Source organism: Columba livia, chromosome 22 (genome assembly GCF_036013475.1).
Source record: "Columba livia isolate bColLiv1 breed racing homer chromosome 22, bColLiv1.pat.W.v2, whole genome shotgun sequence".
In the NCBI taxonomy this organism is placed as follows: Eukaryota; Metazoa; Chordata; class Aves; order Columbiformes; family Columbidae; genus Columba; species Columba livia.
Genome location: NC_088623.1, coordinates 1,854,246 through 1,876,479, shown reverse-complemented (window position 1 = coordinate 1,876,479; position 22,234 = coordinate 1,854,246). Strand labels below are relative to the sequence as shown.

The following is a 22,234-nucleotide window of genomic DNA, read 5'->3' as shown; positions in this document are numbered from 1 at the left end:
GCTGGGGCATTTTTAGAAACCAAAACTGCTTTGGGGGATGAAGCAAGTGAGGGAATCAACTCATGGCTCCAATTCCCAACTGAACCCCCTGATTCCACACAGTATGGACTATTCCCACCAGGAGCAAAACTCCTCTGTCTGGTCTTACCTAGGCAAGCCGAGCGAGATCTCCCCTCAGCCAGATAGTTCTTGTATAATAAATAAATCCGCTGCTCTTGCAGCCAGGACTCTTCCCGGCAGCGTTCGCCCCGAGAGCCCCATGCGCCCCGTGTTACCCACGGCGGTTTCCCCTGGGACAGCCGGCTGTTTGCGATGGAAAGCAAAAGCCACGGGGAGCTTAATGGGATGAGTGGATTTTCCAGTGAGCTGTAAATCCAAAGTGGCTGCTGGCAAACACCTCCCTGCTCCGGTCTGGGGGGGCTGCGGTGGCCGCAGCCAGACTCAGGTGACACACAGCCCAAAGGAGCCACATCCCATGGGGTTTATCAGCACAGCCCTGATGCTGATGTCCCCAGAGAGCCAGGGACTGACTGCCACCTACTTGCGTGGCTGGAAGAGGCAGGCAGGGGCTGGCAACGCCCCCTCCACCCCGGTATCCCCATCAGCCCCAGAGCAGGTGGCAGCTCTGGTCCCACCACCCTCTTACATCTGAAATTAAACCTTCTGCCTCCAAGGGACGTAGCTGATGGAGCCACTGTGGGTCTGTCACACCCGGAGGGTGCCTGGCTTTCCCAGAGGGGAGCCCAAGCATCCCTCGAGTATCTCTGGAGCATCCCACCTGCACCCAGCACCCAGCCGTGCGAGGATGGCAGCACTCCCACCCTCGCCCACCCTGCGGTGTGTGTCCCCCAGCATGGACACCCCAAGGGGAGCCAAGTCCCCAGGGCCAGCAGTGAGGGAGGGAGCAGAGCCCCGCGGGGCCGGGGACAAGGGGGGAAGGGGCGCAGGAGAAGCCGTGACTTGTCACCGGCCCTGAGCAGGGGGAGTTTCCGCTGCCGGAGGTGACGCCGCCTGGTTGCATCCGCGGCTGTGTCCGGTGGGAGCCGAGGATGAGGATGTGGGGCAAACATGGCTCCTCCAGCCCCCACCTCCACTCCTCTGTGGGAGTGAGGGGACCTGAGGGGTCCAGGCAAATACTGGGAGGTGTGAACTTGCGCCCTGACTCCCACAAAACCCGCTCCCCGCAGCACGGCCAGGACCTTCAGAGCCCAATTCCCACATCCCAGTGGGGAGGGGACGCCAGCCCCACTGCCCCAGCTGGCCCTGGGAATGGTGGCTTGTCCCCACCTGTCCCCTCCCCGTGTGATGCCTTGGGGCACCCCAACCCCTGGCACCTGCAGGGCAGCACCCGGGCTCCCAGCTTCATCCCCTCCGTGGCCAGACACCCTCCTCCCCACAGCACTGGCTCCAGCTCTCCCGGCTCCGCACGGATCCTGGTCCAGTTCCTGGAAGGAGGAACACAGGCCCAGGATACACGTCTGCCAGGTGTGCGAGTGCAGTGGCACTGGGGGCAGGACAGGGTGCCCAAGCCTGGTGGCACCACGTCCCACCCCACGAGGGCTGCAGCCAGGCCCAGGTTGGTGGCTCAGCCTGGGGACACCCCCGGGGCTGCAGTGTCCCCGCTGGGGTTGGGGCTCTGGCCACCCCCGGGCTCAGTGGCTGCGCCCCAAACACCAGCCCGGGGGGGGTCACAGGGGCCCTGCCCGTCTGTCCCTGGCCCAGGCCCCGCAACCCCCCCGGGCCTGGGCCCCACTCTGTCCACAGCCGGAAACACCTTTTTCCTGTCCATGGGGCTGCGGAGGGGGGTGGCAGGAAAAACCCTCGTGTCCAGGCGGGTTATTTATAACCTGCTGCCAGTGAGGCCGGCTGGATCGCCCCGCGGTGTCCCCATGCGCACCCCGAGCCCCATGTCACCCCCACCAGCCCCACCCCAACCCCATCCCTGTCACCATTCCCATCCTCCCCATCCCTCTCCCTGACCCCGTTCTGCTCCCCACGCACCAAGACCCATCCTGGAGACCCCTCCACAGAAGGCAGAGCCCCAAATCCTGCCCTGGGGACATCATTCCCCTCCCAACCAGCACCAGAGCTCACCCAGCCCCACACTCCCCATCTCACGCCATCTCCCTTCAAACCCACCCTGGCCCTCGGGGGCTGGTTCGCTGTGCTGGGAACGTGCCGCAGGGCCAGATCCAGCTCCTGCTCACACCCCGGGAGCCTTTTGACACATCCAGTCCTGGGAAAACACGGCGGGGGAAACTGAGGCACGGGGCCGGCAGGGCGAGGAGGACACTGAGGCGGGTGCAGCCCGCAGTGTTCACAGTCATGGGGTCTGACGGGGCACGTGTGGGCAGAGCAGGCAGAGCAGGCAGCTCCTGCCCACCCGCAGAGGCCGCGGGCAGCCCCGCACCCCGGCACGGGCAGTTACTCAGCGCCTGCGAAATGACTCAGCCAGGATCCAGACGGGATTTCCTGACTCAGCTTCCCCGGCTGCAAAACTTGGGGGGGTCCAACTCCACCTTGGGGGGGTCCAACCCCACCTTGCAACAACACAACCACCAACACACCGTGTCAGGGGGTGCAGGGGGCTCCCCAGCTTCCTGTGACCCCCATGGGAGCACCCAGACACCCTCCAGCACCAGGGATGTAACGAGGAGCTACGGCAGAGCCCTGGGGAGCGTGCAGCACCCACGGGCAAACCCTGCCCCTGTGGGGGGACACGCTCACCCGCTGCGGGCTGCCCGGGGTACCCGGCATGGCCGGCGGTGGTTTGGCAGCCCAGCACACCCAGGCTCCCTGGCTCTCCTCCCAGTTGTTTTTTTCCTAGGTGAAATCCAGCAAAACAAGAGCCCCAGCACACGCACGCTGCGGGTCTTCACCACTTCCCTCCCACGGGGGGGTGACACATTAATGTCCCATGGGGGATACGGCTTGTGCTGAAGTCACCTCTAAGTTTCCACCCTGCGCCTTGCCGTCCCAGTTTGGCTGCTGGCCCCAGGGAAAGGATCCCACGGGGAGCCTGGGGATGCTCCACCACCCCAGGGATGCTCGGCCACCCCGGCCACCCTGACTGGGTGAAAACACGTCCGGAGTGCCCAGGTGTCCCTGGGGTGGCTGAGCACCCAGCAGGGAGAAGCCATCAGGTCCCCAGCCCTGGCATCACTGGTGAAAACAGCATTTTTTAAAAAAACACAAGTCCTCACTGCCCTCCTGGCTGTCCCCACACCATGCTGGGGACATGGAGCATCTGAAGCTGCACGGCTCTGGGCACCCATCCAGGGATCACCCATGGGTGCCCATGGCCCCACACCACCTCCCCATGCCCCAAATGAGGGCTGACACCACGAGCTACCAGCACCAACCTGTTCTGCCCGCAGAGATGTGCGGCAGCACTACACCCGTTTTCCCACTCCAGGTCAGCTCTCTGCAGAACTGTCACCCATTTTGGTAGCCCTCGTGCCTCAGTTTCCCCTGTCATCCTTTGTTGGCACTGCTGCCCTCCCAGGGATGGTTTGGAGAGGCAAAGCAGGAGCTGGCAGCACCAGCACCCGCCTCTGGTACCGTGGCGGCTTCCCACAGCCCCCCCTCTGCTGTGGTTGGGGACACGGAGTGTCCGGGGGACACTGGGACACGGGAACTTGCCAGCCCGGCCACGCTACTCCCGGAGGCCTGACCCAAATGTCAGGCGGCGCCAGCCCTCACAGCCACCGCCTGCCAGCCGCCATCCCCGCCAGGGTGTCCCCCGTGTCACGGCTGGTCCCCGCAGCACAACCCCATCACCTCGGTCCCCACCAGGTGCCCCCCATCATCTGCCCTCCCCAGCAGGGTGAACCCGTGTCTCCCTGGACCCCGGTGGGATGTCTCCTGTCACGACTGATCCCCACCAGGATGTTCCCTCTGTAACCACTGGTCCTTGCAAGATGCGACCAATCACCCCGGTCCCACTGGGGTGTCCCCATGTCACCACCGATCCCTGTCGGGGTGTCCCGTATCACTGCCGATCTTCACCGGGGTGTCCCTCGGGCCTTCCAGGAGCCCGCCGGATGTTCCCCAGCACCGCCAGTCCCCGCCGGGGTGTCCCCGCCGAGGTGTCCCTCCCATCACCCCCGGTTCCCGCCGGGGTGTCCCCCCCGCCCGGTGCCCGGTGCCCCGCGGGGCACTCACCGCTCGCCGCGCCCCGTCCCGCCGCGGTCCCGCGGGCAGCGCCCGGTGCCGCCGCCGCTCGCAGCCCGGGCAGAGCGGGACCCGCGCCGGGCGGGGGAGGAGTCGCGCAGGCCCGTGCCCGCCCCCGGCACCCGGCACCGACCGGCGGCTGCGGGGCCGCCCCTGCCCGGCTCGGTCCTCCCGGGGCGGCTCCGCCCGGGTCCCGCTGCCCCCGGGGCCGCTCGGCTGCTGGGACGCGGCGCCTGGAGCCGGCGGCGAAGCCTGAGACAGGGACGCCCCATGGACCCCCAGATCCCCCATGGACCTCCCGACCCGTGGATTCCCCCCCTCGGATCCCTCCAAGGACCCCTCCCTGTATCCCTCCCTCACCGCCCCCTCAGGAATCTCCCCATGGACCCCCCGCCCGGATCCTCCACCCTGATCATCTCCCCGTGGATCCCGACATGGAGCCCCCATGGATACCCCCATGGATCCTCTACCATTGATCCCCCCGAGATACCCCCCCGGGTTCCTCCCCATGGATCCCCTCCTATATCCCCTCCAGACCCCTCCTTAGGTTCCCCTTCAGGGATCCCCCTTATGGATCCCCCTCATGGACCCCCCCCGATTCCTCCCCATGGATCCTCTCCTATATCCCCTCCGGATCCCTCCTTAAATCCCCCCTATGGATCCCCCCCATGGATCCCTCCCATTGATCCTCCCCCAGATTCCTCCCCATGGATCCTCCCCTATATCCCCTCCGGATCCCCAATTAGGTCCCTCCTGTGGATCCCTCCATGGATCCCTCCCATTGATCCTCCCCCAGATTCCTGCCCATGGATCCCCTCCTATATCCTCCCTGGATCCCCCATTAGGTCCCCCCCCATGGATCCCACTCATGGATGCCCCTCATGGACCCCTCCCGGATTCCTCCCAATGAATCCTCTCCATTAGTCCCTCCGGATCCCCCCTTTAGATCCCCCCTGGATTCCCCCTTAGATTCCCCCTCATGGACCCCCCCGGATTCCTCCCCAGGGATCCTCTCCTATATCCCCTCCGGACTCCCCCTCAGATCCCCCCTGTGGATGCCCCCTATGGATCCCTCCCATTGATCCTCCCCATGGATCCTCTCCTATATCCGGATTCCCCCTTACATCCCCCTTGGATCCCCCATTAGGTCCCCCCGCATGGATCCCACTCATGGATCCCCCTCATGGACCCCCGGATTCCTCCCCATGGATCCTCTCCTATATCCCCTCCGGATCCCCCTTAGATCCCCCTTGGATCCCCCCTTAGGTCCCCCCTCATGGCTCCACCCGGACACCCCGCCAGGGATCCCCCGACCCCGCCCCATTCCCGCCGCGGCCCCGCCCCCTTCCCGTCTCGACCCCGCCCCCGGGCGGTCCCTGCCGCGCTGGCCCCGCCCCTTCCGCCGCCGCACCGCCCGGTGTCGGCGATGGCGGCCCCGGTGGGCGACGCCGCCTCCGCCAGCAGCGCGGGCGCGTGGGAGCTGCGGCACCTGCACCTGCAGCTGCGCGTGGCGTTCGCGGCGGCGGGCGCGGGGCGGCTGCGCGGGGCCGCGCGGCTCGAGCTGCGCTGCGCGCGGGACGGCGCGGGGCCGCTGCGGCTGGACGCGCACCCCACCCTGCGCGTGCGGCGGGCGGCGCTGCTGCCGCCCCCCGGGGAGCGCGGGGACCCCCCCGGGGACCCCCCCGGGGACCCCCTGCCCGTGCAGAGCCGCCCGTTCGCCAGCTACGGCAGCGCCCTGCACATCGCCCTGCCGCAGCCCCCCCGCGCCGGGCAGCTGCTCACCCTGCACATCGACTACGAGGCGGGCGAGGGGCCCGGGGTGAGCGGGGGGGCCCGCTGCTTCTGCTCTCTGAACTGCTGGGGGGTGGCTGCTGTGAGCCCTAGTGCTGGCTTTAGTTAGGTGGGACGGTGGGTTTAAACAAGGCCGTGGAGCACAAGTGTGATGGGAGCGGCTGTGGGACCTGGGGGGTTCAGCTGGAGAACAGGAGCTGAGGGGAGACCTTCTGATCTCTGAACTGCCTGAAAGGAGCTTGGAGCCAGGGGGGTCGGGCTCTGCTCCCCAGGAACAAGCGCCAGGAGCAGAGGAAACGGCCTCAAGTTGCGCCAGGGGAGGTTGAGGTTGGATGTGGGGAACAATTTCTCCCCCAAAGGGCTGTGGGGCATTGGAACAGGCTGCCCAGGGCAGTGCTGGAGTCACCATCCCTGGAGGGTTGAACAGACGGAGATGAGGTTCTCAGGGACATGGGGCAGTGCCAGGGGTGGGTTGTGGTTGGACTCCATGATCTTGAGGGTCTTTTCCAAGCAAAATGACTCTGTGACTCTATGATCAGCAGGGAGCATCCCCTCACCCCAGGGCCGCCCCTCACCGGGGTCTCTCCCTCTCCCCCAGGTGTGCTGGCTCTCCCCCGAGCAGACGGCGGGGAAGCAGAAGCCCTACATGTACACGCAAGGCCAGGCCGTCCTCAACAGGTCCTTCTTCCCCTGCTTCGACACCCCCTCAGTCAAATGCACGTATTCAGCTGTGGTGAAGGTAAGCGGTGGCCCTGGGAGCACGTGGGGGTGCGGACCCATCAACGCTAACGGGAGCAAAACCTTCCCCGAGTTTGCAGTTTGCTTGCGGGGGAGCTGCCGGCTCCCTTGCAGGATGTGCCACGACACTGGGGTGTCACATCAGTGACACCGCCCGGGCCTGTGCAGCGCCGGCACGTTGGAGGTGATGCTCATAGCGATCACTTCAAATCCCCAGCAGAGAAGCAGTTAGAAACAATTCGTTTATACTCCTGGTTTTCTCTCATGCTCATCTTCAGGTGAATACAGGCAGAGCCCAGTGCCCCTCGTGCTTCTCCCCACCACATGTGCTGGGCGCCGCTTCGCACTGTCACCCACGAGCAGGTGCAGGTGCCACCGTCCTGCTGGCAGCTCTTCTCTCCCAGTGGGACGTGGCCAAAATACTCGGTGCTTGATGCCAAAATCTCAGCTAACTGTTGGGATCAACTCGGTGTTTAAACCTCTGCGCTCTCCTCACGCGGCTGCATTTGTCTAAGTGATTCCTGTAGGTATCACAGAAACCCCTATTTTTGCTGCACCTGAGGGCAGCGAGGTGACGACTCTTGGTGTGTGCAGCAGCGGGAGGACAGCCAGGGCGAGATGAGTTCGGGGGGACGCGGCTGGAGGTTGACACTGGGTAGCGCCGTGTCCTGCTGCCGGTGCTGGGGCTGCCGAGCTTCGGGATGGAAGCAGCAGCTGCTGGTCCCCAGGTTTTGTACAAAGATGGGACTAAATAATGCAGATTCCCTTCTCGCATGTGGGTGGTCACTGGGCCCAGTGCACCCGCCCCAAAGGGTGAGCGCAGGGCTCAGCTGTCATAGTGCCCGGGGTGATGCTCTGCTGAGAAAACCTTATTCGTCACGTTTGGAAGACAAGAGACCAGATCAGTGTCCCAGGGCTCAGCCCAGGCTGGTGGATTGGCCGTGGGTCCTGCTTTGGCTCGAGAACAGGAAAAACGAGTTGTTGTGCAAGAAACAGGAGGAAAGCGGCATCCAAAGGATCTGCAGCCTTTGCCCTTTCGGCACCTGCAGCTCCAGCGTTTCTTTATCTCTCTGCACCTCGCAGGGCAGCTCTGGGTGTCCCGCTGTAGCACCCGGCCGGTGTTGAGGGGTGCTGTTGAAGGGATGCAGCTGTGATCCCAACTTAGAGCTCGGGGCGTCCCTGCTCTGCTCCCCAAAACCTGCAGTGCCCACAGACCTGGCCACCTCCAGCCTGCTGGGATGTGTTCGCTGTCAGAGATCGCAGCACTGCTGGCTGGGTTAAGCTGAATTCTCGCTCTGTACGTTACAGATCTAACAGATGTTGTTACCTACGTGTCCAGGTCCCTGAGGGTTTCACGGCTGTGATGAGTGCCACAAGCTGGGAGAAAGAGAAGGACAACACCTTCATCTTCAAGATGTCCCAGCCCATCCCCTCCTACCTGATTGCTCTGGCTGTTGGGGACATCGTGTCTGCTGACGTTGGCCCCAGGTAGGTGGCTTTGGAGGAAACCCAAGCGCCCAGCCCGGCTGTGGAGAGCGTGGAGACACTAAGAATGACCCGGCCGGTCCCCCGTCTGCTGCACACATGGGGATGTGGCATCAGAGTGTGCTCTGGTGCTTCTTGTTCTCCAGAGGGAGGAGGAGCCTCAGTACCGGGTCCCCTCAGCTTTGAGGACGTCCCTGGCTCTGCTTGTTTGTCCCCCGTGCACGTCAGTGAGAGCAGCAGCTCCCCGTTCTTGGAGGGCTCTTGCGTCTCTTCCCAAGCTGCTGATTTGTTCAGGTTCCATGTAAAAGCCCTTTGACATTCAGACAAGGGAAGAAATTACAGCAGTTTTCTCTTCCAGTCTCACCAGTGTCCTTTATTGGCAGGCTTTCATTTTGCTGTGGAATAAACATGCAGTTTCTGTCTGATGAAGCAATAGGGTAAAAGATCACTAATGGTTAAAACTTCCTCTTCTACACTTGGCCAGGAGCCGCGTCTGGGCTGAGCCCTGCCTGATCGAGGCTGCGAAGAAGGAGTACGATGGGGTGATCGAGGAGTTCCTGGCGGTTGGAGAGAAGCTCTTTGGACCTTATGTTTGGGGCAGGTACGGCCAAAGGGCTTGGTTCCCCAGGGCTGGGGCGGGAGCGTCGGAGCTGGTTCTGACCGAGCCGCCCGCTCCTCCCGGCAGGTACGACATCCTGTTCATGCCGCCCTCCTTCCCGTTCGGCGGCATGGAGAACCCCTGCCTCACCTTCCTGACGCCCTGCGTGCTGGCCGGGGACCGCTCCCTGGCAGACGTCGTCATCCACGAGATCTCCCACAGCTGGTTTGGCAACCTGGTCACCAACGCCACGTGGGGCGAGTTCTGGCTGAACGAGGGCTTCACCATGTACGCGCAGCGGCGCATTTCCACCGAGGTGTACGGTGCGTGGCCCGGCCGTGCGTGCGGGTCTGGGGTCTGCGCTGCGGCTCGGCGCGTCCCTCCCGGCGCTGCGGGGGGCCGGAGCCTGCGCTGCATCTCGGCAGAGGTGAAGAGCAGCAGCTGCAACGCCCTGGGGGTTTCGCGTTGGCAGCAGAACCGCCTTTGCTCTGAGATGGCCGGAGCCCCCGCAGCCCTGTGCTGGGGACATGGGCGCTGTGGTCTTGCCCAGCGTCACTGTCCTGCTCCCGCAGCTCCCTGGGGAGGTGACACCAGCCACCCTGAGCTCCCCGGACACACCGTCACATCAGTTCAGGTGTTCCTGGTGCCGTTTGCTGCACTCAGCTAAATCTTAATGGTTCTAAAATCCTCTTGCTAACCGAGGGCTGGGTTGCCGTGTCCATTTGCAACTCCACCATCCACTGCCTTGTTTATGGGTTTCCTCCTCTCCCAGCTCAACAACTAACGCCGTTTCCCTCCCGTAGCAGCACCCCATGTGCTCGACACATGCAGGGGTCCGGTCGGGGTCTCCGATCGCCTCCCGCTTGTCTCTGCCAGGTTTGCCGTACACCTGCCTGGAGGCGGCCACGGGCCGGGCGCTGCTGCGCCAGCACATGGACAACACGGGGGAGGACCATCCGCTCAACAAGCTGCGCGTGGTCATCGAGCCAGGTCCGCGGGGCGTCCCTGTCCTCCCACAGCCGGCTGGGGGGAGCGGGGCCAGCGAGGGGCAGCGTTTGGGGGAAGCTCCTGCTGCTGGGGGGTTTGTGGTTTACAATAAAACCAGCCGCGGTGGTGGGACCCGAGGGAGGCGATGGCGCCGGGAGGGATGTGACAGGCACCCAGCACAGAAAGCGGAAATCTCAGTGCATGTGAGGGCTGTTTTGCGGATGGACGGATGATTTCTGAGGGTCTTTCCCTCTTTGTAGGTGTCAATCCAGAAGACACGTATAATGAAACGCCCTACGAGAAGGGGTTCTGCTTCGTCAGCTACTTGGCCCATCTGGTGGGTGACCAGAGCAAGTTCGATGGCTTCCTCCAGGTTGGTGCAAACAGGTACCTGGTGGAGATTCCAAGTCAAACACACCCCATGGTGGGAGGCTGGAGCGTGACGGGACCCTGGGAAGGGCTGGACAGGTGGCTGGGGACAGGAGGAGGAGATGGGCAGTGGAGATGTCCATGGGAGGATGAGGCAGGGACAGAGCTGGCTGCCGGCAGTGACAATGCTCTGAGGTGTCCCAGGGGACGCAGGGGGCTGGGCAGCCCCTGGGGGAGAATGGGGCTGGTGTGGGCTCAGCAACGCTGAACTGCAGGGGATGGAGCCGGGGGAGGGCCGGGCAGCCCTGCCTGGGTGAGCACACATGGCGTCACGTCCCCGCAGGCCTACGTGAACCACTTCAAGTTCCAGAGCATCACGGCTGATGACGCCCTTGGGTTCTTCCTGGAATACTTCCCAGAGCTGAAGGAGAAAGGCGTGGACACCATCCCAGGTCAGCACGGTCCCTTCCTGGCCAGGGCACCGAGGTGCCGCTTTGCAAACCAGCACCCTGTGGGCGTCAGAGCCGTCCCGTGTCCCCTGCAGACCCCCTGCTCATTGGTTTGTGCCTTTCACTGGAGACGCTGCTGCTGTTACCGGCTCTGGCCATCCCGGGATCGGGCGCTGACCTGGGCTTGGGCAGGCGCCTGCTCAGCCTGATCTGCCCATCCTGTCCGTGCCCCGCGCTCAGGCGCTGGTTGCTGCGGTTGCCCCACGGACAGCTGAGCCCGGCAGGTCTTGAGCACCGGGACATGGGTGTTTGCTGGTGCAGCTGTGGGCGAATGCTGGGATCAGGCTCAGCCAGCGGCCCAGGCCCGGCTCAGCCTTGCTGCAGAGATCCAGGCTTGGCAGGAGCTTTCCCTGCCGGAGCTGGCTATCTCACTGGTGGCACTGGAGCTCTCTGCCTGTCACCATCCCCAGGCAGGTTTGCTGGTGCTGGGGACACCCTTGGAGAAGGCAGCGGGATGTCTGAGCAGCAGCACCAGGCACGGTGTTCAGAAAACCGGTTCCAGCTCTCCCCACTTCTTGCAGGCTTTGAGTTCGACCGCTGGCTGAACACGCCGGGCTGGCCGCCCTACCTGCCCGACCTCTCACCGGGAGAGCAGCTGATGAAGCCGGCGGAGGAGCTGGCTGAGCTCTGGGCGGCCGATGGCTTGAACGTGGAGGCGATTGAAGCTGTGGACATTGCGGCCTGGAGGACGTACCAGCTGGTTTACTTCCTGGATCAGGTCCTGCAGAAATCGCCCCTGCCCGAAGGTGAGGGCCAGGTCACCTCCTGGGGCTCCGGTCCAGCCAGTTGGTCAGGGACATGGGGACATACGGGTCCGTGGCCATCAGCCCATCCCCACTGTGGTCCAGCCATGCAGGTCCTGGGGTCTGGGAGGGACTGAGCCCTTGTGGGGATGGTAACGAACCCCGTCTCACAGGGAATGTGGAGAGGCTGAGCAAGATGTACCCAAAGATCTCCAAGGCCCAGAATGCTGAACTGCGGCTCCGCTGGTGCCAGATCATCCTCAAGAACAACCTCGAGGCCGAGTACAGCAAGGTCAAGGACTTCCTGCACAGCCAGGTGGGTCCACAGGCAGCGGTGGCCGTGCTGGGCAGAGTGCGGTGGAGGGATGGATGGGCACAGGGCACACGACCTTCCGTGCCAGAAATGGGGGTTGGCTCTTGCTTTTGATAAACCCATGGAATGGTTTGATTGAAGGGACCTTCCCAGCTCCCCCAGTGCCACCCCTGCCATGAGCCGGGACATCTTCACCAGCTCAGGTTGCTCAGAGCCCCGTCCAGCCTGGCCTGGGATGTCTCCAGGGATGGTTCATCCACCACCTCTCTGGCCAACCTGGGCCAGGCTCTCACCACCCTCAGGGCCAACGATTTCTTCCTCGTGTCCAGCCTGAATCTCCCTCCTTTAGTTTAAAACCATCACCCCTTGTCCTGTCACAACAGGCCTTGGTAAAAAGTCTGTCCCCATTTTTCTTATTGGCCCCTGTTTCAGCCTCGGATCATTCCTGTGGCTCCTCTGGCCCCTCTCCAGCAGCTCCATGTGTGTCCTGTGCTGAGGACCCAGCACTGCAGGGGGTCTCACCAAAGTGGAGCAGAGGGGCAGAATCCCCCCAAACCTGCTGCCCATGGGGCTGGGGATGCAGCCCAAGATACGACTGATCTGGGCTGTGAGCGCACATGGCCGGGTCATGGCCAATCTCTCATCCCCAGCACCCCGAGTCCTTCTCCGCGGGGCTGCTCCCCATCCCTCCATCCCCAGCCTGGATGGATACCGGGGGCTGCGCCGACCCAGGTGCAGGACCTTGCACTTGACCTGTTGAATTCAAGAGCTTCCCATGGGCCCAATCCTTTTCCAAGGTCAAGGTCTTCTCCCCTGTGCAGGTGCTGCCCGTGGCAGAATTTCCCACCCTGTCCCCCTCCCCTGTGCTCTCTCCCTGGGCAGGAGCAGGGTGATGCTGGAGATGCTGGTCTGGGGGGTGTGGGGCTCCTGGGGAGGAGCTTGTGGTGTGACCTACTCTGTGTCCGCAGGGGAAGCAGAAGTACACGCTGCCGCTGTACCGCGCCATGTGGGCCGGGCCGGAGGCCGCCCGGGCCCTGGCCATGGAGACCTTCTCCGCTACAGCCCCCCAGCTCCACGTCAACGTCCAGAACTACGTCAAGAAGATCCTGGGCTTGGAGGTGGCGGAGAACTAGTGCAGCTTTACCCTGGGCAGGGCCTCAGCCCTTTCTCCATCATTGCACACATTTCCTTATTAAAATTTGTAATTTTTCTCATTTTTGTGCTTTTCCCTGTTCCCAGTGCCCCGTGGCAGCCTGAGCGTGTCCCTGCCCCACGGCCAGGCCTGTGTCCCCACGGGGGACCCGCCGCCCTGGGGATGTGCAGGTCACTCCAGGAGGCTGGTGGCTTCTCCTGCTGCTGGTACATCCTCAGAGGGATCTTCCCCCATTCAAGCCGCTCTCCCCACTCCTAAAGCCGGGAGCCGCACTGCTGGCTGCTCCACCTCTGCAAACACACGAGGTTTTGATTCTCACTCCCTCTCCACACGTTCCGCAGCCGGGGCAGCTGAAACTCGTCTCCCTCTGCGTGCAGGAGCGTCCGGCACAGGCGGGATCCGCGGCTCTCCTGAACCGGCTGCGAAGGGCACTCGCTCATTCACCTTCCTGCAATAGCAACGACCCACGGAGACGCTTCAGCACTAAATTAGCAACAAGATGTAGCACGCTTATTTTTAACAAAGTGACCTTCATCAAGCTTGGAGCTCTTTTTGCTTAGTTTTTTTCCAAAATGAAAGCCGAGTCAATCATGAAATGCCAAGAGATGTTAACTCTTTATTAATAAATGGATTTAGAAAGGCTTAGCGAGACAGGATTAATGGATACGAGGGCCAGAAAGGGTCTGGCCTGGCGCAGAGCATGGGGCGGCTGCAAAAGGCTTTATCTTTTAATCCACGCCATGGAGAGTCTCTGGAAAGTCACCACGTTCTGGTCCAGCGCTCAGCCCCACTGCGGACACCACGCTCCACTTCCACCTCGAGCCCTGGCTGGTCAGCTCCCCTTCTTCAGATAGCATTCTTTAAATATTTTGTTTCAAAGTATTAAGGACTCTCTTACTCATGACTGTGTTATTTTACAGTATAACAGTAATAATGGGCTCGATTCTGAACTTGCCTACTCTCAACACCACATTATCATTTCACTTTTATACTTGCATAACAGAGCCCAAACCCTTCTCCACAAAGGTACAAACCACGTAAATCCACGGGAGAGCGAGTGGGTCGTGTCCACGCTCCTCTTGGGCACCTGCTAAATTGTGCAGACACGGAGCAGCTCGGTATGGAATGGTAAAAAGGAGTCGGCCGTAAAGTGCTGTTTTTTTAAGGAACGAATGACAAGTTGGGTGACCGAAGTGCATCATATGTCTGAGCCCAGCTCCGCGCACTGCTTGTCTGAAATGTGCTTTGCTAACGACTCTATGATGTCAACGAGGAGCAGCTGACTGAGCGAGCGGAGATGTGGCAACTTGGAGACCTTCAAGGAAAAGAACGAACAGAAAACAAACAAAAAAAAACAAAGCAAAGAAATTAAAACCCTCCCCAAATCACGGCTGATGTATCAGGCTTCACCCCAGCCACCCCTCGGGAACAGGAATGCGAGAGCGGCCCCGGGGCTCCAGCGTGACCTCCTGTGTTATAACCCACTTCAGACTCCGCGTGGTGGGGATGGAGAGCAGCAGAAACGCTGACCCCAGCACCGCTGCCGTAATTACAGGAGTGTAATTACTGGTTATATTGACACCTCTACCGCTAATGGTGCCAACTAAGCACTCTCCTAAAAGGCAAAGTTGTGCGCCCTGGACTTTGAAGCCGCTGTGATGCTGCTGGGGACGTGACACCGGACCCGATCTCTTCGGCGCCCTCGCTGGTTCTGCTGGTGATGGTGGTGACGGGAGCACCGGCCAACAAAACCCTTCACCACGTCGGGTGTGTGAGAAGCTACAACAGACTCATCACTCTTCGGCTGGTCAGAAGCTCAACTGTTACCACAAAGGAGCTCTACAGCTTCCTTCCTATTCCACAACCTCATAGAAATGAGCCAGTAATCCCTCTTTTTAGGGTTATTAACATCCATGCCCAGCCCCGAGGGCCTGGAAGTCTGTCCATTTATCCCACCTGTGTTAACAGATCTAAGAGAAGGTATCTCCTCACTCTAAGAAGCTCAACTGTGATAAAGAATAAAGATTTCTCGAGCATCTTTTGGAACCCAGGAAGGAAACGGCCGAGTACGCTTTCAGAAATAGCTCTGGCCTCATGCTTGATGCAATGTCCCCAAAATACAGGTTTGTGAGAATGGGGAGGGAAAGAGACCCTAGTGGGATCCTGCCCTGTGGAGGAACAGATGGGGCGGCCGTACAAACACTTGAGAACAGCAGCTTTATTAGGGCTTTTGCACAACGCTGACACACAAGAGCCTAAACCCACGTTGCCCACGCCAGCCAACCCCTGGGAGCAGCTCTTCGACTAGTGCTCTTACTGCAGGGAAACTCCTTCGCCGTCCACACCGAGACCAGTGTTCATCAGGCTGGAAGGACAGGAGATCCCCGTGGCCACAGACCCGCCTGCCTAAGCCGTGATGACCCCCGGGCTGGCGAACGTCACCCCGCAGCAAAAGATTGTGCCCAGCCACACGGTCACCCCGCGCCGGGCCAAAAATCACCCTCAGGCCAAAGAAAAGCATCGCGTCACTAAGATTTTGTCGACTTGACAGTCTTCCAGGTGCATTTTGATGAAAATTGTTCTAAACAGGCAGCAGTTTGAATAGAAAACATTTCGACATATCCTGGTTAGTGGGGTGCAAGTGAGTAACGCCCCTCAAAACCTTGTTCTCTGACATGTTGCGATGTTGGAATGGCACCAACACCAACATGTTTGTTGTCCTGTGGCCTCCGCTGGGGAGTGGAGACCGTGAGGTTCCAGCTCTGGGGACTGTGACACACGGACCCCAAACCCGGAGGATGTCCCAGCGCCCCGCTCACCCTGTAACCGGCCTGGGTGCTGCCTCCGCTCTCCAAGCTCTTTACGCATTTTCAGTGATTTCTGAATGTAAAAAGCTTTACACTCGGGCGGCAAAGGGTACAAACTGGAGCCAGCGCTGCTCTCCTTCCCCACAGCCAGCAGCGGGAGGATTGCGAGCTTAAATATATAAAAGAGACCAAGCTACTTGAATACTAACGAGGGAATTATTATCAATAAGTGTGTTGCATCCAGAAATCCCAATTCCTATGATTTATCTCCCGATTTCAACAATGCCAGTACGTTGTGCAGTGAAGTGGTGACACGCTGGGAAGCTCTCGGGGAGGGATCGTATCTCAGGGAACAACGCGATGACAATTCCCTTATCCTCCCGAGTGAGGACAGGAACATCAGCGCATCAGGCTCTTGACCTTTCCTGTCATGAATGCATCATCCCATGTATCACAACACAGAAGCTACAGAAAGCCCAGCCAGGACGTGTAATTTGCCTCTTGAGCACATGATAATAAAACATCTATGACAGAGGATAATTCAAGAGAAATACGAACAGCACACTCGTAACTGCAAGTGAGAGATTTGTGCCCTGGACACACGACAAACTTATTATCTTGCTACACACACGAGAACCCAGTGATGGCACAGCACAAGATTAACAGCTGGAACAAGTGGAAATGGAAGCAATTCTGGGTAACTTCTGCTTTGGAAGGTCTGGAAATGGAAGCAGTTCTGGGTAACTTCTGCTTTGGAAGGTCTCCACATTTCCAGACCAGGCTTTTCTAGTCTTTTAGTGTGACGAGTGTGCCTGGCAGACTTGTGAGCGCCAGCGATACGCAGCCAGCTCTCAGCCGCCTCACACGAATGAAACCAATTCCTATATTAAGGTGTCTTTAACCAATGTAGCGACAGAGGACAGCAGCTCCCAAAAACCCCAGAAAAGCTGGAACCAACCTTGATGAACTGGTGCACGATGATGTGCAGGCAGTGCCTCTTCATGTCCAGCGCCTGCGTCTTGTCAGCCGCCTCCAAAATCTAAAGCAAAAGCGACGATGTGATTTCCTTTGCGCGCAGCTCGGACGTGCGGCGCACAAACACTGTTCTGAGCTACGGAAACGTCTCGTCTTCATTACAAACCTGAATCTTTTCTGAACTATTCAAAAATGAGCTTTGGGTTTAAAATGTGTGGAGTCCTCAAGAGCTAATCAGTAGGAAAGTGCAGATGTGTTGCAGAGCCAGGTCCCTGAAGCATTTAATGCTTCAGGTCCCAAAAGCATTTAATGCTGGAATGGATTCTCCTCTGGTCTGCCTGCCCAGTCGATGGCTTTGTGGGCTGCTCATCACAGAATATTTTTGGTTACCTTAAGCTTCATTGCCAGATCCCGCCAGCATTACTGATAAACCAAGACCAACGTCACCTGCACATCACGGTTTGCCCTGGTACAAATGTCTATGCAAAAAAGGGTTTGGAGTTGAGTGCTCAGCACCTGCTGCATCTTAAAAAGCGCTTTAGAGACACTGGTCTGGGGGGGATGAGCGGTGTCTGCTGCACAGGAGCACAGTGGCACAACAAGCAGGTATAGTCCTACATGGTATTCTGATATTTTTCCATGCAGTCTTAGGCAATCATGACCCTAATTCACCGCATTCAAACGCTTCCCTACACAAATCCACTTAAAGGTACACACCTTAATAGTCTAAAGCTTCAAAGAAGAATTCTTCTTGAAAAAAGAATAAATCCCAGGCCCGCTTGATTAGACCCTTTGTCTTTTCAGTATCTATGGCAAGTGACTCATCACAGCCACCTGGGGACATACCTGCAGCACGTTCTCCACTGTGACATTCATCTCCAGATTCTGCTTGCAATAGGCTTGCAGTCTGTTATTGGAGAAGCCGTAATAGTAAGGTGCAGCAAAGAGGTAGCTGTTAATCTCATTAAGGAACAAAAAAAAACCCGTAAAGCAAAGCTAAGAGCACTTACTGGAAACACAAATGCCATGATGGAGGCTCAAGTGCTGTGTCTGTTAATGCAAACCTGACTAATAACCCGCTGAGCTGGTTATCCTTCAGTTACTTCACATCTAAGGATACAGGGAGTCTTCAGGAGGCATGTTCACCTCGCCATAGTAGATGTATCTAAGCATAGATTCAAATGCTTGCTTGCTGGGAACCATTTCGCCTATAGAAATATTCACTTGTCCATCTTCTGGCATGAAGGAGCGGAACATGGCTTCAAAGTAACTGGTAAAAGAAAGCAAGCTGCTGTGAGACATTCTGCAGGCAGATGTTTAACCCGGAGTTGTTCAGAGGCCGCTCTTAAGCAGAGCAGCATATTCAGGTGACAGCCTTGGCAAAAACACCCCTGAATTGTTGTTCTGTGTATGTCTGCCTGTGAGAGAACTCCAAATATAATCCCCATAATTTCCATCAGCACTACCTGCAATTTCTCTCTGTTTCTTGAAAATTAGGACACATGGTGCTTTGATTTTTGTCTGATTTGCATAAGACCCAGCACAGAGCTTAAAGCATGATGAAATTCCTTGCTATCCGCAGGCTGCCAATCACGCAGGCTTGTTTTAAGAGCTGTGAAATGCTTCTGGTAAAATACCACAGCAACTAATACTGAATATTATTGCTGGGACTGCGAAAACAAATGTGACAGTATTTGAAATAGAAATTTCTGTGATTGCAGTGTCTTGCAGAACATAAAGGTGCAGAACACAGAACACACAGGTGAGGGACAAACCCGCTTTATCCACATACTGAGAACAGGGAACAGTTCCCATCGTCAGACAGGTGAACTATTATACTTGTCTCTGCACCAGGTACAGGAACAATCTAGTCTCTGTTATGCACCATTTTTGTTATGCTTATTCATACCCTGTCTTAAGTATCAGCAAGTGAGAAAAAGACTCAAGTTGTGCATGATTCAAAATGGATGTTCACAATCAGAAGATTCTGTTGCTTTCCACTTCACTGAAACCGCCTTATGCTTTACAACGTTTCTCCCTTCCTGTGGTTTTACAGATTCTTTTTCTTGCATTGCAGCTACTTACACATCCTCTAGAGAACCTCTACAGTTTTAATTTCCTCCTATCACACAGAATCACAGAATGGACTGGGTTGGAAAAGCCCTCAGAGATCATCCAGTCCAACCCTTGGTCCAACTCCAGTCCGTTTACTAGATCGTGGCACTAAGTGCCATGTCCAATCTCAGTTTAAAAACCTCCAGGGCCGGTGAGTCCAGCACCTCCCTGGGCAGCCATTCCAATCCTGACCACTCTCTCTGCAAAGAATTGCTTTCTAATCTCAGCCTAAACTTCCCCTGGCAGAGTTGAAGCCCATGGCCCCTTGTCCTATTGCTGATGCCTGGGAGAAGAGACCAATCCCACCTGGCTAGAACTGCCCTTCAGGTAGTTCTAGAGAGTGCTGAGCTCAGCTCTAAGCCTCCTCTTCTCCAGACTAAACAAGCCCAGCTCCCTCAGCCTCTCCCCATAGGGCTTGTGTTCCAGTCCCTTCCCCAGTCTTGTTGCTCTTCTCTGGACCCGCTCCAGCACTTCAATCTCTTTCCTGAGCTGAGGGGCCCAGAACTGAACACAATACTCCAGGTGTGGCCTCCCCAATGCAGAGCACAGGGGAAGGATCACTGCCCTTGTCCTGCTGACCACGCTCGTTTGCATACAGGACAGGACACCATTGGCCTTCTTGGCCACCTGGGCACACTGTTGGCTCATGTTGAGCTTCCTGTCCATTAGTCCCCCAGGTACCTTTCTGCCTGACTGCTCTGCAGCCACTCTGTGCCCAGCCTGGAGCGCTGCAGGGGGTTGTTGTGGCCAAAGTGCAGGACCCAGCACTTGGCTTTGTTGAACTTCATCCCATTGGAATCGGCCCATTCTTCCAGTCTATCCAGATCCCTCTGCAGAGCCCGCCTGCCTTCCAGCAGGTCGACACTCCCTCCCAACTTGGTGTCATCTGCAAATTTGCTGATGATGGTCTCAATCTAAATCGTCAATAAAGATGTTAAACAGGACTGGACCCAACACTGACCCCTGGGGACACCACTAGTGCCTGGCCACCAGCTGGATGCAGCCCCATTCACCAGCACTCTCTGGGCCCAGCCCTCCAGCCGGCCCTATCATTCCCTGCTGGGTATAAAATTAATCACTTAAAGGCTTATCACACTCATTGCACAAAGCTGTATCTTACCCTTTATGTGGATATAAAGTTCCTCCCTGACTTCTAAAAAAAGCAAGTTGACCCACAGACTGCAGAGCACTGAATATCACAACCTTGGGTTCAGTGCTAGTGAGCAGTGACGCACCTGGAGCGGGCAGCCAGGATGGCTTTATGTGCTGGCCAAGGGTGGCCGTCTAGGAGAAGGATGATATCACAGAATTCAGTCCCAGCTCCTTCTAGGTACGCCTTCATGTCCTGAATTAAAGACGTTCCTGAAAGCCAAGGGAGAGAAACAATTAAAGATGTGACGGTTCTAGGCGGTATCAGACTAATCACCAATCAAGCTAATACATGGGCAAGTGGTAGCTCCAGCCCCTCTGTCCGTTGGGATGTCGGGGTGAGCGGGACGCAAGTCCTTCCTCAGATCTTGGAGCAAAATGAGCTTCGTCCTTCCCCATCACCGACTGAAAACCGCCAGCTCTGCTGCCCAACCACACTGGCTGTGCCCACACTGAAAGGTGTTCTCTAGAGATAAAGAAACTGCAATTTTCCCCACTCTTTTCATTATTTCCATCCACCAGGGATATTATATTTTGTCTCTTAGTGGAAAAGCTTTCCTCAAATTCTCCACAAAACGCTTCTTTTATGCCACATTTTCATGAACCTTTGAAAATACACAATAACTGAGAGATACAGCAAATTCAAGTCTGATCCGAACTCACCGTTATTGTCAGTTTTTTGCTGTTTGGGTGTCTCACACCGTCCCAGCTGTAGGTACAGACGTTGGCCCAATGCTGCAGCTCTCCCTGGGACACACGCCAGCCATGGGCTCTCTGCTCGGCCTGGCCTCCCCATCTTTCCCCCTAGCCCCCAATTCTTTTTGTGCAGTATTCCAAATACATACTGGCAGTGCCTCCCAACTTGGTGGCCTCAGCAAATTTCATTATTACCTGCTGGTTTTTGTGTGTCAGGACGGTAAAATCTTGCATAAGGCTAGTCCCAAATCAGCCCTTGATGAATTCCATATTAAAATTGTACATCAAATGTTCTTCTTCCAGCACGACCACAGGAATTAAAGGTTTGACCACTAGTACAGGTTATTTATCTTCTCCCTACCTTCTCTTCCTGTTAACTTTTCTTTCTCATGGTTAATCTTTCCATGTTTATCGCTGTCCCTCTCCAGTAAGCTCCACCTTGTCAGCACCGCTTTACTCACAAGATCTTCCCTACTCCTGCTCCTCCTTCAGTGAAAACTCAGCTTTGTTACCTTGGTTATCGAGTCCACTCACACTGCAGGTTGTTCATTATACCTTTTTGTTCCTTCTGCCTCTTCTCTCAACACAATCAGGGTATTTTATTGGAAGAACGTGACTATATTTAACATGGCCTTTCATGGATAATGAAGCTCACTGGAAAAATACCCAGTGTGTCCTGTCTGAGTCTGGCAAACAGCCTAAGCACAGTTATCCCAACTGGTGAACTTCCTAGGCTGCTTTAGCCTAAACTAACCACTAGTAAAGCAAAACCAGCACAACCGATTAGTTTATAAAGCAGACAAGTTACCGATGTCAAGCGGCTGATCGGAATGAGTTCGAACAGGAGGCTGCTGCTTTCTCCGCACAATCTCCACTATGAGTGACGAAGAAAGATGCTCAAACTCCTTCATCATTATCACTTGATTAAAATGTGATTCCTTCACCACAAAGTTCAGGCAATGTTCCTTAAAATAAATATCATAATATTAATAAAAAATTACGGTTTACTGCATAATTTATCCTACAGCATCATGTAAGTGTTACCTTGTTCCATGTGTAATCAGCCACCCTTTCCTTATGACCCTCCCCAGGGATCCTGCAGCTGCCACTATCAATGATCTCCTCCCTAAGGGACTGTTTAGGCCCCTACTTGAATGGGAAATTCAGGACAATTCTAAGCATCTAGAAAAAAACATGACTAAGAAATAATAACGAGGAAAATACTAATTGCCTCCCATCCAGCTGCTCGGAAGCTTTCTGAAATAGGAATCTCAGGAGACATTGGAAACCTCATGGAGTTAACCAAGATCTCATAACAATTCTCCATACAATTAGATACCATTAATTTAGAAGGATGAAGAGACAAATAACTTGCAGGGTTTCCTTGTGTGGATTTTGCCGGAACCTTTTCTCTAAAGGCTCAAACAGTCTCAAAGAGCTTTTGTGGGTTGTACAACAAACTTGCCAGAAAACCCAGGGTGGTGGGACGGTGCCAAACAGACCAGACCTAACGCTGAACACTTATCAGAACAAAAACTGGCACTTCATTCACCAGTGTGAGCTGAGGCTCTTCCCTCAACACTTGCATGGGTAAAGAATATCATCGATACCAGCTCACCATGAGGTGAGCACA

At 57.2% G+C, this 22,234-nt stretch overlaps 3 protein-coding genes across 8 annotated transcripts in view; 1 reads left to right on the top strand and 2 right to left on the bottom strand.

The window, feature by feature from the left end:
* Window positions 1-4,322, bottom strand: part of NAV1 (neuron navigator 1) — a 75,522-nt gene extending 71,200 nt beyond the window's left edge. For all 6 annotated transcript variants that reach the window (XM_065038258.1, XM_065038260.1, XM_065038259.1 and 3 more), the window contains exon 1: window positions 4,165-4,322. The gene's annotated coding sequence lies outside the window, so the exon portion shown is untranslated. The remainder of the gene's footprint in view (window positions 1-4,164) is intronic.
* A 1,247-nt stretch (window positions 4,323-5,569) lies between these two features.
* On the top strand, window positions 5,570-12,920 carry RNPEP (arginyl aminopeptidase). The gene is made up of 11 exons (XM_065038265.1): window positions 5,570-5,992; window positions 6,563-6,703; window positions 8,042-8,190; window positions 8,672-8,788; window positions 8,873-9,108; window positions 9,662-9,775; window positions 10,033-10,145; window positions 10,485-10,593; window positions 11,172-11,396; window positions 11,567-11,709; window positions 12,675-12,920. Exons 1-11 carry the CDS (start codon window positions 5,600-5,602, stop codon window positions 12,837-12,839), a joined length of 1,905 nt encoding a protein of 634 aa, XP_064894337.1. The 5' UTR covers window positions 5,570-5,599; the 3' UTR covers window positions 12,840-12,920.
* Window positions 12,921-13,450: 530 nt separating this feature from the next.
* The window catches only part of LZTR1 (leucine zipper like post translational regulator 1), a 35,054-nt gene continuing 26,270 nt past the window's right edge, over window positions 13,451-22,234 (bottom strand). Inside the window, exons 15-20 of the mRNA XM_065038266.1 lie at window positions 21,410-21,566; window positions 19,992-20,118; window positions 17,762-17,911; window positions 17,488-17,593; window positions 16,625-16,705; window positions 13,451-14,174 (exon numbers count right to left, since the gene is read on the bottom strand). Of these exons, the coding sequence (XP_064894338.1) occupies window positions 14,058-14,174; window positions 16,625-16,705; window positions 17,488-17,593; window positions 17,762-17,911; window positions 19,992-20,118; window positions 21,410-21,566 (738 nt within the window). The 3' untranslated portion in view covers window positions 13,451-14,057. The remainder of the gene's footprint in view (window positions 14,175-16,624; window positions 16,706-17,487; window positions 17,594-17,761; window positions 17,912-19,991; window positions 20,119-21,409; window positions 21,567-22,234) is intronic.

Excerpts from the sequence above, each read along its gene's own strand:
- RNPEP (XM_065038265.1), top strand. The coding sequence starts at position 5,600 with ATGGCGGCCCCGGTGGGCGACGCCGCCTCCGCCAGCAGCGCGGGCGCG. Across the intron at positions 9,109-9,661 it reads CATTTCCACCGAGGTGTACG|GTTTGCCGTACACCTGCCTG; the intron begins GTGCGTGGCCCG and ends TGTCTCTGCCAG. Across the intron at positions 9,776-10,032 it reads GCGCGTGGTCATCGAGCCAG|GTGTCAATCCAGAAGACACG; the intron begins GTCCGCGGGGCG and ends CCCTCTTTGTAG.